At 48.0% G+C, this 13376-nt stretch overlaps 1 protein-coding gene across 3 annotated transcripts in view; it reads right to left on the reverse strand.

The window, feature by feature from the left end:
- Positions 1–386: 386 nt before the first annotated feature.
- The window catches only part of BLK (BLK proto-oncogene, Src family tyrosine kinase), a 39677-nt gene continuing 26687 nt past the window's right edge, over positions 387–13376 (reverse strand). For 2 of the 3 annotated variants that reach the window (XM_084513285.1, XM_084513287.1), the window contains exons 7-13: positions 8818–8967; positions 8481–8633; positions 7427–7606; positions 6877–6953; positions 3906–4056; positions 1391–1522; positions 387–1143 (exon numbers count right to left, since the gene is read on the reverse strand). In XM_084513285.1, coding sequence (XP_084369411.1) covers positions 935–1143; positions 1391–1522; positions 3906–4056; positions 6877–6953; positions 7427–7606; positions 8481–8633; positions 8818–8967 — 1052 coding nt within the window. In that variant the 3' untranslated portion in view covers positions 387–934. Of the gene's footprint in view, positions 1144–1390; positions 1523–3905; positions 4057–6872; positions 6954–7426; positions 7607–8480; positions 8634–8817; positions 8968–13376 lie in introns of all 3 variants that reach the window. The other variant, XM_084513286.1, reaches the window with a different exon arrangement.

Genomic DNA, 13376 nt, shown 5'->3' on the forward strand with positions numbered 1-13376 from the left:
TTTATTTTATTTTATTTTATTTTATTTTATTTTATTTCATTTTATTTCATTTTATTTTATGTTATGTTATTTACTTTATTTTACTTTATTTTATTTTATTATTTTTTACTCCCACCCCCCTTCTGGGAGACACCCAGATTTGCAGGGAAGCAGGGACATCTCGTGGCCACGCCATGAACACCTCCCCTTCCTCCGGGCTCTCGTCCTGCCCGTGCTGGGGGTCGCAGGATTGCACCCTGGGGACCCCCCCTGCACCCCGGTACCACCCCAAAAACCCCCAAACAGCCCAAGGGAACCCCACAGCCTCTTCTTTGGGTTGGGAGGAGGCACGGGAGGTGGAGGAGCACCTTCTTCTCCTGACGCCCGAATAATGAAAAGGGAAAGGGTCGTATCCAGTTCTTTATTACGGATTTGGGGTTGGCACCACATGGAGGGGTTGCTCCAGAGCCTGGGGGCCTGGCGTGGCCCATGGAGGTGCAGAGAGGACACATCTCACCCCTACCCGTGGCGTGAAGGGGGCTGTAGTAATGCCAGCGGTGGCATCAGCGTGGGGGGGACATTGTGCAGCCGCCTCGTACCGCACTCCCAGCTGTGTTCCCCTCTTTTTGGAGGCAGAGGGGTGGCAGCTAGGGGGGCTGAGAGCCCCCCATGTGGGTCAGGAAGGAGGCAGCAGAAGGTCACAGCAGAGTCCCTCAATGGGAGCAATCCTCCAAGGCCGAGGAGGAAGGAGCTGCACCAGCTCCTCTTCAGTCTCGGTGACAGCAACAGAGCTGGCAGCAGCCACCTCCCCTCACCTCCCTCTTCCTTCCCCATCTCCAAACGCATCGTGGCAGCACACGGGAGAAAGGGAAAGGCCTGACGAGAGCCACCGTGGGGCTGTGTGGGATGGTGGCTTTCCCCCAGCCCTGTCCCCAGGTGCTGGTGGGACCGTGGCCTACATCTGCGGCTCCGGCTCGTACTGCTTCTCCGTGGCCGTGTAAAAGTCCTCGAGGACCGACTGCAGGTACTCAAAGGTTGGGCGCTCCTCGGGCTTGTTTCTCCAGCACTTCAGGATGATGTTGTAGAGCTCGGCAGGACACATATCCGGGCAGGGCATGCGGTAGCCCCGCTCCAGGTTGCGAATCACCTCGGGGTTGGTCATCCCTAGAGGGGAATGCAATCCAGAAGGGGTTATTCAGCACCGTGGGGATGCAGGGGCAAGGGTAAACCACAATTCTGGGCACTATCCATGGTTGTATTCCCCCATCCATCCCTCTGAACCCTCCCCAACTCCCCTCTGTGGGTTTTGTTTTTTTTTGGGAATACCCCCTCTACATGTCTCTGGGCATGAAGCATCACTAGATGCTATGAAGCTGCTGCATGCTCCTCCCTTACTCACAGCGCACCGTACCTGGGTAAGGGATCCTGCCGTAGGTTATGATTTCGGTCAGGAGGATCCCAAAAGACCACACGTCAGATTTGATGGTGAAAACTCCAAAGTTAATGGCCTCCGGTGCCGTCCATTTGATCGGGAACTTGGCCCCTGTCCGGAGGAAGAAAAAAGAAAATCAGGAGGTGCTCATGGGCATTAGCAAGTGACTCCCCCAAATTTGAAGCCATTGTTTGCACCAGGGAGATGTCATGGGACTTATTGAAGGTGCTATGGAGTTAAGGAGAAATGGCCAGAGGAAGGTCATTGCTGCCTGTCTCCTGCTTTCACTAAAAGGTCATTTTTCCAGGCACCACTTTGCCTCTCTCAGTTCTATTTTCTAGTGCCATCAGAGCTATTTCACTTCTAAAGACTTTTTGATACACGTGTGCTTATAAACGTGCATAGGTACTGATACACAGAAGCCAAGTATTGAAAAAAAAAATAAATTAGGTAGCTGCCAACATGCATATTAAAAAAAATACAAAAAAAAACACCCTCTAGCTACACTATTATGTGTACCCTCTAGGTACACTATTGTGCTAACCTGCCGTGTGGAACCAGCGTGTTCCTGCAGCACAAGGGATGTGCCTGTGCTACCTGAAGTCAGTGCTTACCACAGCATGATTAGAGGCCAATGACAGCGGGATTTTTTTCTGTATTAAATTGCTCACTTCTAGGGGTCTATTTATAGCAAAAGTGCACAAATGATGCAGACATAGGCTCTCTGGTTTTCAAATCTGCGTATGTATTCTACAAACAGAAAACATCCTGTTTGGTTCTGTCCACCAAGACCTTTTTTCAGCAACTACAGCCAGCAACGACCACACGATTGCAATTTCAGTTTTGCCGAGGCTAAATAAAAAAAAAAAAAACAAACCAAACCAACCTTGAGGCATAGGAACTGAACGTGTTAAATACTGCAGGGAAAAACACATTTTTATTTGTATATACCCTCGCAGGGCTGAAAGCCCAAAGGCAGTGTGTGAAATAAGTGCCTTTGTTCTCGCATGTCATACTTTTGACAAGCAGACTGATGAGTTTAGGAAATGCAATCTATTAAGTGAAAATTGTTCAAAGAAGATAGAGGGGCAGTTGTTATTCAAGATTAAAGCTAGCTGGAAAAATGCTGATAAGAATTGTTTTCCACTGGAAATGTAGATCTTCTGAGTATGTTAACAGAATTATACTGATTTCACCAAAACTTCTGTTAAGGACAAAAACTCCCCTAAATAACTGCAACAATCTCAGTGTCCCTTCATGACATTTCACAAATTATGTTTGTGAGATGTTTCCATTTTGAAATAATTTTATATATTGAAATGGGCATAATTTGTATCATAAAGTATATTGAGAATAGCAAGTTGAATCAGAATTTTCCTATTGTAAAAGAAAAAAAAAATCTATTCAATTCCCTTTCCTCAAAATATTCCATATGGTTCCATATGGGGCACCTTAGTTTCATCCCAATTCTGGAAGAAGGTGGGTTTCCAGAATTTCATTTTTTTTCTGGTAAGTGCCACACCAGATTTAATTGTTTGGTTTTCACCATTTCTTCTATTTCCATCGTGCTCTGTAAGGCCCCTTTCCACTCTGAATGGCATTCTGTCATAACTGAACCTTGAAGTACGGGGAAAAAAAGCCACAACCAGAGGAATTTGACTTAACCCTGCTGCCAGAAGGCTGTAGACAGATTTCTGCACCAATCAAACCAGTTGCCACCTCTCATGGCCACGCTCTCCTGTCCACTGCCAGTTCAGACATCCAGCAGCCCCAGCAAGGGGTTTGGCTTTGCAGGTGGAGCCATAAGGACATTTCGTGTTAGTACAGGGAATATTGGGTTTCTCTGTTTGTTTTAGATGTTTTGGGTGTGCTGTTCCCTCGGGAAACACCTCCCAGGCTTCAAACCCCATCCCACACTTTGTAAGCTGTCATTGTTATTCAAGAGACGTGATCTGCTTTGGGCTCTGCTTGCCTGGGACGTCTGGAAATTTCCCCGAGGTCCAGATACATGGCTCCAGCTCCCCTCTGTGGTCCCGCGTGTGCAGTGACTGAATTACACTGCTATTTCCTTCCCTTCGGGCTGACTCACTGTTAACATGTAGGTACAGGCTGTGTTTCACTACTGGAGGTCAACATTTCTCTAGGAACACAACCTGAGATTCAGCAGGACTGCCCCAAACAGTGCCAAAAGACGTTTTTTCTTTTTTTTTTTTTTAATCCCTTTTCCCTCTGCAAACTTCACTTGCTGTTTAATGTCCCCAAGTGCTGCTGCCTCTTGTGGGAGCCCATTTTTGGCTCTCGTGCTTGCTCTGCCTGCTTCCTGGGTGCTGACAGCAGCAGAAAGGGGGCTCTGGTCTCACGCCAGTGACGGCAGTGCCCTGTGCCTGGTCCCAGCTCAGCCCTCGGGTGCCCCATGTCTTGGCAGATCTGCATGGCAGGAGGGCTGGAGATAAGGGAAATGTGTCGGTGAGGCAATGCTGGGAACACCACTCACCTTCTTGTGCCAAATATTCGTCCTCGATGATCCTGGCCAGGCCAAAATCAGCAATTTTGCAGCAGAGCGTCTCCGAGACGAGGATGTTGGCGGCTCTCAGGTCACGGTGGATGGAATTCATTCGCTCGATGTATGCCATCCCCTCTGCCACCTAGGAGAGGAGGAAAGAGCCCATCTTCATCAGCACCTTCCCATGACATCTTAGCCTGGCTGCATCTCAGCCCCGTTTATAAACACACAGCAAATTTGTAGGGTTGTCCACATGCCTCCATGTGCATGGACCTCCATCCATGGATGGACGGATGGACAGACAGATCAATAAACAAGTAGATAAAGAAGTCGACAGACCCATCCATCCATAAATAGATATCGCCCCTGCACATGTGTTTATATGCAGCTCTACCAGCACGCGGCTGGCATCCCAAAGCTTGAAGCAGCCAAGTCGAGCCGAGCAGAAGCGTCACTCTCTGTTTTGCTCAGAGGCTGTGGCTTTGAGCTGTGTCTGCAGCTAGGTGTGGAAAGTTGAAGCAAACCTGAAGCCACATCACTGGATTCCCAGTTTCTGCCACAAGACTCTCCCCACTTGTTATTCATAAATACTACATATTAAAAAAGTGAATTAAAAAACAAACAAAGAAACAAAGAAACAACGAAAAAAAAAACAACCAACAACTCAAAGAGCTTGCCTCTCCCTCTGTCACAGTACCAAAGTCCAGATAAGGGACAACCAGATAATCTTCAGTAACCTCTCTTTTCCCTAGCTGGTCTGCTTTAGTGTGGGGAAGAGACCCCTGGAGGTCCTTCCACAACACAGATGAGACTGATGTTTGCTTTCCCTGGGCTGGATCCAGACTAGGAGCCAGGGACACCACGTAGTATCCCTCTGATACCTACAGGATGCAGTAGAGCAGAAGACCCATATATATATATAGGAATATGAGTGAGATAAAGGGTAAGCCCCTGGGCAAATCCCTTGTCCTAGGCAAATCCTGTGTCCTGGGCACATGCTGCCTTCTTCAAGCACCTCCAAAATTTACTTTGGGAGGTTCCTGCTCCTGAGATCCTGAGCAGGGAGCACGTAGGGGAGGTGATGAGTACCTATAAGTGCTGGCAGCAATCTTTTATTGCTGGGTGATGTAGCACAGGGGGATTGCAAAACTGCAGAGCTGTTCTATTGGCCAGGTCCAGATTTGGGCGAGGTGTTTATCAGGAGGGTGAGTGGATGCACGCAACCCCTTCTAATAATGGTTAGCATCTATTTAAACCTCTAAACGCCTGTGGGTGAAGGCAGAGCGATTTTCCACTCCATACAGATTCACATCAGCATCTCTGCTTACATGTGGTTTCAAACAGGATACTAACACATACTTTCCAGTGCTGCATTTCTAACCTGTGTCAACACCCCTTCAGTGCAAGTGCTGTTTGCTGCAGTGGAAAATGGAAGAATTGATGTAATTTCCTGTCCTGATGTTAATGAGATAGCACCCGGCGATGGGCTGGTTCCAGCCCAGAGAGCTTTCGAGCTTTCACCCCTGAGACTGACCACAGGATCGAGTGCATCAGCCCAGAGCTTTCTAATTTTAGCTCCAACAGATGCAATTGGATCCAAAATCGCTCTCAGAAGGGCTGGGCGCCTGTTGGGTCGTGATGTCACCCCAACACTGCAGATGAACAGAGATTGCAAAATATCTCTGCCTCCTCCTCTTCCTCCCAGGGCTGCCGAGTGCGTGTCTGAATCCTGCTGGGATCCTCCTGCAGCCACCATGTTGTCAGACCTACACAACCCTGGTGCTTGGGATAAAACGAGGCCATTGCCCCAGCCCCAGATGCTGCCACCCTCCTGCCTGGAAACGCTTTGCTGTTCCATGTGCTAAACATTGCAAGTTATAAATGTTGTGTTAAAGAGCTGCATAAAGACTTGTAGCTTCTGCTGTTGGTGTCTCACACCAGCATATGGTGCCGGCTGGCAGCTTTGCTGTGGAGCTGTTTGGGTCACGTCTGCAAGAGCAGATTGCTCAGGTTGTGGTGCTTTCCTCTTCCATAGAAATGCATCGAGCCACGTTCTGTGGTGTAAATCTCCCATCAACCTAAGGGCTGTGTAGTACCAAGGCATTTGGACCATTCTCTTTATCACCAGGTATTTAAAATAAATCACTGGATGTATCTTTTGAGAGAAGGAATGAAAGAATGAAAAATTGAGGGAGGGAGGGAGGGTGGGAAAGACAGAAGGAAGGAAGGAGAGAGGGAAGGAAAGGAAAGGAAAGGAAAGGAAAGGAAAGGAAAGGAAAGGAAAGGAAAGGAAAGGAAAGGAAAGGAAAGGAAAGGAAAGGAAAGGAAAGGAAAGGAAAGGAAAGGAAAGGAAAGGAAAGGAAAGGAAAGGAAAGGAAAGGAAAGGAAAGGAAAGGAAAGGAAAGGAAAGGAAAGGAAAGGTACTAAATAATAATGCTGCAGTTGGGTCTATAACTAACTATTAACATTTACAGCCTGGAGATGCTTAGAAGGACACAATCCTATAAAGGCAAAGGTTTCTTCTTATAAATAACATTATTTCCTGATTTGAGGGACACAATATTCTTTATGCCTAATTGTCAAGAGGAAAGAACTGTTGAAAGCCAGTGTGTCTCTATATAGAAAGTCTCTTTGTTGAGCTTTCTCATCCTTTTGGTAAAAAGAGAAGCAGACTTTTTCCTGCTCAGTAAGCCAGAAAAACAAAACGAAACAAAACAAAACAAAATAACCCTCCAGCACTGTACTAAGTTCCCCAGAGGCTGCCCTAAGGAGAGCAGAGCATTGCAGAGCTGACTTGGACATGAACCCAAGTGCTGAGAGAGAAACCCTCAGACAGCACACCAGGAGGTGCTGTTTTTCTCCGTGACACTCGATGCTGACACAGACTTCAAACTTGCAAGAATTTCACCGAGAGAACAACAAATCGTGGCCTCGAGTCCGTTTCCAGAGGCTGTTCACTAACCTGAGCAGACATATCAATGAGTTTTGGGAGATTCAGCTGGCTTCCTTCCTCTGTCTTCAAGTAATCCAGCAAACACCCTGCAGAAAAGGAGAGACTGCTATGATGCTTCCAAATAAGCCTATACATTTGATTTTCTGCAACAAATCTGCCTGCATCTTAAAGAAAATCTGGGGGATGACAGTGGGTGTCCCCTGGAGCACTTTCTATTAGGAAAGTTCCCCAAAGCAGCCCAATTCCCCCCTCTATTAACGCACACGCCCTTTTGCAAAGTGCTGGACATTCTTCACCCCAAGCCTCATGGACAGAGGGGCAAAAGAAAGGAGAATTTCACCATGAAGAGAGTAAAAATTTGGAAAGGTCAAGATCAGAACTTTAAATGCTCTTCAAACGGAGCATCACCATCTTGTGAAGTGGCTTATGAGATTTGTGAGCACATATTTAACCACCCTGAAAGTCCCTTCTAGGAAAAGGATTCTGCATAGGAGTCCCACTCAGCTTATTGACCTGATTTTGCAGAAACCCAACAAAAATGTTACACGAGGCTCCTTACCATTGGCCATGTACTCTGTCACGATGTAGATTGGCTGCTTCGTGACTACCGCATATAGCCGGACCAGCTTGTTATGCTGGAGCCTCTTCATCAGGTTTGCCTCTGCCAAGAAGGCGTCAGGATCCATGCTGCCCTCCTTCATGGTCTTCACAGCCACCTTGATGTTGTTCTTGTAGTAGCCTGCAGGGAGATAATGATGCACTGAGGAATTTCGGCAGCCCTACGGGCTCTGTCAGGCCATGAAATAAGAAGCAGAAGAACTGGTGGATTCGGGAACAGAAAAGTGAGTGAGTTGTAAACCTCAGCACAGTGAGATCTGAGCAACCAGAAAGCATAAGAGGGGAAAGGAGAGGCATACATGTTCATAAATCGATGTGGTTCTGTCAAGAGTCATTCCTGCTCTAGGTGAAGGAGGCTCATGAGTTGACCCCATCCTCTCACAGCCCTCCCAGGGCCCTTCCTGGGTGAAATCCCCAGGGCCATCAACTGGTTAGGTTTTAAAATAATCCAAATACTCCAGAAAACCAGGACTCTGCAGCCAGGAGGTCAGCTCAGCCTGGTGCTGGCCACAATCTCAAGCACCACGGCAACAGGCAACCCCAAAAGGGACAGCAGAGGAAGCTGAGCTCGCCCCACTTCCTCTCCCACTGGTTAGAAATGGGCAGGGACATGTGAGGGATTTGGGTCTGGGTTAGAAAGTAGAAGAGAGAAGCAGAGAAAGTAGGGCAGCATCACCCGGGTAAATTATGATCTCAGACTGTTGTCTGGGGTTTCCAGAGAGAATGAGAGCATGTCCTGGGAAGTGAGTACAGAGTTAGCTGGAGACTCCTCACACACATCTAGCCTATAAAACCCATGCTGGACCACAGAACCATGCAAAAAAACTGTCTGGTGCTTCCAGGAGTACAGAACCTACTGCTACAGGTGTACCCATAAAGCATATGTTCATGCTTTAGGATCCCCATGCCCAAACCAGCCCTGTCTTATGGAATGAGGGTTTTCTGTCTCCTCTGTTTATTTATTTCCTTCATGGAACAGGGGGCACTGTACTTACCCATCCACACTTCCCCAAACTGCCCGCTGCCGAGCTTCTTCACAAGTTTCAGAGACTCCCGCGGGATCTCCCACTCATCCTGTGCCCAGGGCCTCTGGGGAACCAAGGATATGCAGGGAGCTGTGAGCCTCTGGCACAGGCCGTCTACCTTCTCTGTGGGAGGAGAAACCACAGGAGAGGTCAATGGGCAGTTTGACACAAAACTTTCAGCCCCAAATTAACTTGTTTTGCTGCAACAGGAAGAAGTCAGCTCATGGGACACCTCCACAACCACACCATGCTTCAGCCACGGGGGTTGAGACAGACCCCGGGCCCATTAGGGAAGGAAAAAACTCACGGCTGTAATGATGGATTAGCTCTGGCAGGCTGGCGAACGTCGTCCTGGGGGAGATGTAATAACCCCCGCCATCCAAGGAGCGGATCCTGTAGTGTTTGATGATGTCCCCGTGGGCAGAGTCGCTGTCTCTCACGGACAAGGAATAGGCACCTGGAAAGTGAGAAGAAGAGGGAACTATAAAGCCAAGCAGCACCTGACTCCAGGACCAGATACCTCCTCTTTTCTGAGCTCCAGACACTTCTCCCAGCCCTTGCTGGTGCCTCCTCAAGGCAGCTCTCATTAGGCTCTTGCCAAGGCAAGTGGAGAGGACAAAGGTTCACCAGAGCTTTACCGGGCTTGTTGAGGCTTGGTTGAGTAAGACCTGTTCTTGCAGTGTCCGACAGCCCCAAGAAAACCACTTCTAATCAAAAACACATCTCCAGCCAGAGCAACCAGAGTCTCCTTAGGTCATCGTAGTCTTGCCACAGCTCCACGTCTCCCATCTGAGCTTTTCTCACCTGGACAAACACGGAATTGCAGACCCACCGGTCTGTAGCACATCCAGAATTTCAGTTCATGGGAGACAGAAGGCCAAGACTGACAAGAAGGTCCCTTCTCAGTGTTACCCAAGATCCCTGTGTCCCTATTTTCTCCTATAGCCCCCATGCCAAAGGGTTCAGCTGGTAGGCACATCAGCATCGTGTGGTTCAGCCAAATTGTTTGGCCATAAGCTTGTGTCTGTGGCTAACCCACAGCTAGATTCATATCTCGTTGCAGGTGCTTTTTGACCTCTGGGGAGCTGCTCAGCCATCTCCCGCTCTGATCTGCTATTTTTTCCTTATAATGGGTTTATAATCCAAACCATGGATTTTTTATTATTTTCTATTTTTGTCGGTGCCAAAAAGAAAAGCACAGTATGTTGCTACAGTGCAGGAACTTCAAGCCTCTGTCAGGGTAAATTTCAGTAGATGTAAGTAATGTTGTTTTATTATTTTTTTTTGCCTTTGTCTGGATCATATTTCCGGAGTAAGTTGTTATAAGCCTGCTGGGCTGTTAAAAGTCCAATACGTCACCCGGGTTGATAGGCTGCCTTTTTTAATGTTTGAAAAGGCAAAGCTATATATGTTAAAAAGTACATATCTGTCATGCAGGATCATAAGCAGAAGTGGGGCATTCCACAGCGACTCCGAAACCCTAATCCTCCGTGCGAGGGGAAAGTTTACTAACACGTAATGCTCACTGACTGGTGTTTCTCCATTACCAGGCCAGTTCTCACTGCAGTTTCCTGCAGTGTGTCTGGAAAACATTCCTTGTACTGATAATTTGAAAAAAAAAAAAAGTAACAATAGAAAATCATCTCTGTGGACGTTTGGTGTATTGCAGTTGATTATGGATCTTGGCAAGCAGGATTTGGGACAGGCTAAAAGTTTTCCAAGTGCTAGCAGTTGTTTTGGGGTGAATCCCTTTCTGCAGAGACCAAACCATGAAATATGGTCGCACGATCTTCATGGAGGACCTGCTGGTTTAAATGCAGAGCAAGGGAACCCCGAGTCTGGAAGCACACGGCGTTGGCATGATGGGGTCCTGCAGTGTCCTCAATGAGGTGACAAAAAACGCCAGGGAAGGGCAAAATGGCTCATTTTTACAGTCTGTGCCTCATTGACCAAAGGTTACAATGACATAGCTAAGGGAGAGATCTTTGGATCCTGTTGGGTGCAGAGAAATGTCCACACTTCTGTAGGGTTTGTGTCCACAATGCTCAACACAAGTCCTGCTAGAGTGGATTAACTACATGTGTTATTATTATTATTATTATTATTATTTCTCATATTTCTATTATTATTTCTATTATTATTGTTGGTGATGATGAAGTTCTTTTAATTTCAAAGTGACTGAAGTAATATACAAGCTCTAGCTCCTCAAAGTGGTGCTTGCAGGGCATGAATCCAGATGAGCACATTGCAGAACCCAAATGAGCACATTGCACGCACCAACGTGGCTCAGGGTGCCTGTGGGTTTTTGGCAAGGGAAGGGCTGCTGGAGGACGGAGCCAGGCGTGGTGTGAACCCAGCTGCACTGCTGACAGAGCGCTGCAGAAGGCAGCTCAGGATTTAATGACAAACACATGTGAAGATAGGTGCCCTGGGGGCTGACAGTCATCAGAGGAGACCCAGTCTGTTTGGTGCTGAGATTGCACCCAAAATGTTCTGCTCTCCTGCAGGACCTGCTCCCCAGACCCCACCGACCCTTTAAACCCTCCTGCATCTTTCAGAGCAGCGATGTGCAGCATGCAGAAGTGACAGGGGCTCCAGGCATCCTCCAGGCCAATCCATCAGCTGCCTGCTACCAGTGTTAATCCTTATCCTGCCATTAAAGCTAATGACTGCATTTCACCCCAAGCCAGAGTTCGCTTTGCTGGAACGGGTGCCATGGAGCTTTCCCTGTCATTCACCCTGGTCGGTTACTGTTCTCCTGGGAGCAGCAGCGTAAAGGCACAGCACAAGGGCTGAAAAGCATCATTTCTCTCTTCTCTCAATGACAGCAGCAAATTTTAAGAATTAAATGGAGCTGGGTGGATGGCAGGATCCTAATCTCCACTGATGGCAATGAGGATGGCCAAAAGGAGTTCTTGCTGCTTAGCCACAAGGATATTCTTTGTCCTACAGTCCTGCATCACCTCCCAGGCCAAACCTGGGGTGGCACACAGATCAGTGTTCTGGTGTCTGGGTCCCACTTCCACATGCCGTGTGTGACATCTCCAGTTCCTACAGGTCTCCTAGGGCTCTGAGCCCTTCCCTGGGGAAGCCCAGGAGATCAGCTGGGTGCCACAGATGAATTCATCAAGGTCCCTCCTGCCGGGAGCAGATGCAGCAGCCTTGCTGCGAGCCTCAGCACAGCTGTGTGCCTGCCTTCCCACGGCTCTCAGAGCGATCACGATCCCCTTCAGGGGAAGGTTTGTTTATTTCCAGCAGCTTCAGCAAGGCTAACTATCCACTGAAGATTTCACCGCTGATCTGCTTCCCACACTTGACAAGGAGCTGTCATCCTGGGATGCAAAATGTTGACTGAAAGAGAAGCCCTTGGGCTTGCAGAATTTCTGTATGTTTATCCATAAGCAAAATGAGCCAGCGGCACTGTGAGGATGGGATGTGGATAGGTACTGCTCTAAGGCAGGGTGCAGGATGCATCCCTCTGAGGCTGAGTCCATAATGTGTATTATTATCCTTAGCTCGAGCCAGTGCTCAGCTCTGGAGGTCAAATGTTGCTCACGTTGTGTAAAGGGAATGAAAATGATTGAGGAAAATAAGGGAGAACCTGCGGGGTTTGAAAGGCTGGGTTCATTCCACATCATTGCTCTGGACATTTCGTGGTGGGTCACGGGGAGCTTTACTTCAGTGAACTGAGCATCAGAGCACATTTGGAGATGTGGGGCTTCTTCTTTTTCCCTTCTCCTCACAGAGGAGGAAACTGTGGTTGAGACTGATCAAGTGGTGTCACTGTGGCCTTTCAAGCAGCCTAGGGCATGGCAGGATTTTGTTAGAAGCTGGATGCATAGGGTGATTCAGAGAAGGATGGGGTGTTTGAAGGAATAACAGACATATTTTGAGACAGAATATCAAAAAAAGGCACATGTGAAACATTTCAGAGCAGAAGCTGACCTCTTGCGATTTGGGATCAAGAGGGGATTTCACGGGGCTGAAATACACTACATCTGCTAACGCAGATATCACACACCTCCAGCCAAGTTTGCTTCTTGCCAGCAGAAATGGGATGTTAAAGACCAGTCTAGCCTGGTTATTTCTCCTTGAGCCTCAGGACTCCACCAGCACTGTCCAAGCTCCGTGCAGCCTGGACCCACTCACACCCCGGAGAGTTTTTGGGGCACGATTTCATCCTGCGTTTGCAGATCATGGCAAGCAGAAACACCAAACAATTGTCCTGAGAAAATGCAGGGGAAAGTCCGATCCCAGCCACGTGTAACATTTCACAGGGGAGAAACCAAAGCACAGCGAGACTAAAGAGCGACCCTGAACTCCAAAAGGAGCCTTTTCAGAGCACAACCACGGGACCATCACGAGCATCATTTCCTCCATGCTCAAAGCACGCCTGCTGGCCCAGAGGATGCAAGGAGAGCAAAGAAGGGAAGAATCAATGTGAAATCCCCACGGCAGCACCTAAACCAGCTTCCAGTGTCTACAAATTTACAGCGCAGAACGAAGTTGCAATTACACGGTTAAGCATTAGTTAATAACTATATCCACTGCCTAAGAGAGGTTGCCACAATGCTCTGCCTTTTCCATCCTCACTGGGTCACGTCCTCAAAAGCCAGCCATGTCCACAGGGAAGGAAAGTGGATGATGTCCACCTCTCCTGCTCCAGCCAGTCTCCCTCCAAACAATTAGCCGTGGTGTGCATTGATTCCCTGTGCTTCAGGCTATCAGGAAAAAAAAAGTCTTTCTTCTGGAAAATGTTTCTCTCAAAAACCTCTCCAAAATTCCACTTTCTGCTGCAAATAGCAGAAATGCTTCCCCAAGGGTGTGCAGAAGAATCACTATTTACCAAAAAAAGCAACATTTCCT

The sequence above is a fragment of the Aythya ferina genome (assembly GCF_964211825.1).
Source record: "Aythya ferina genome assembly, chromosome: 3".
Lineage (NCBI taxonomy): Eukaryota > Metazoa > Chordata > Aves > Anseriformes > Anatidae > Aythya > Aythya ferina.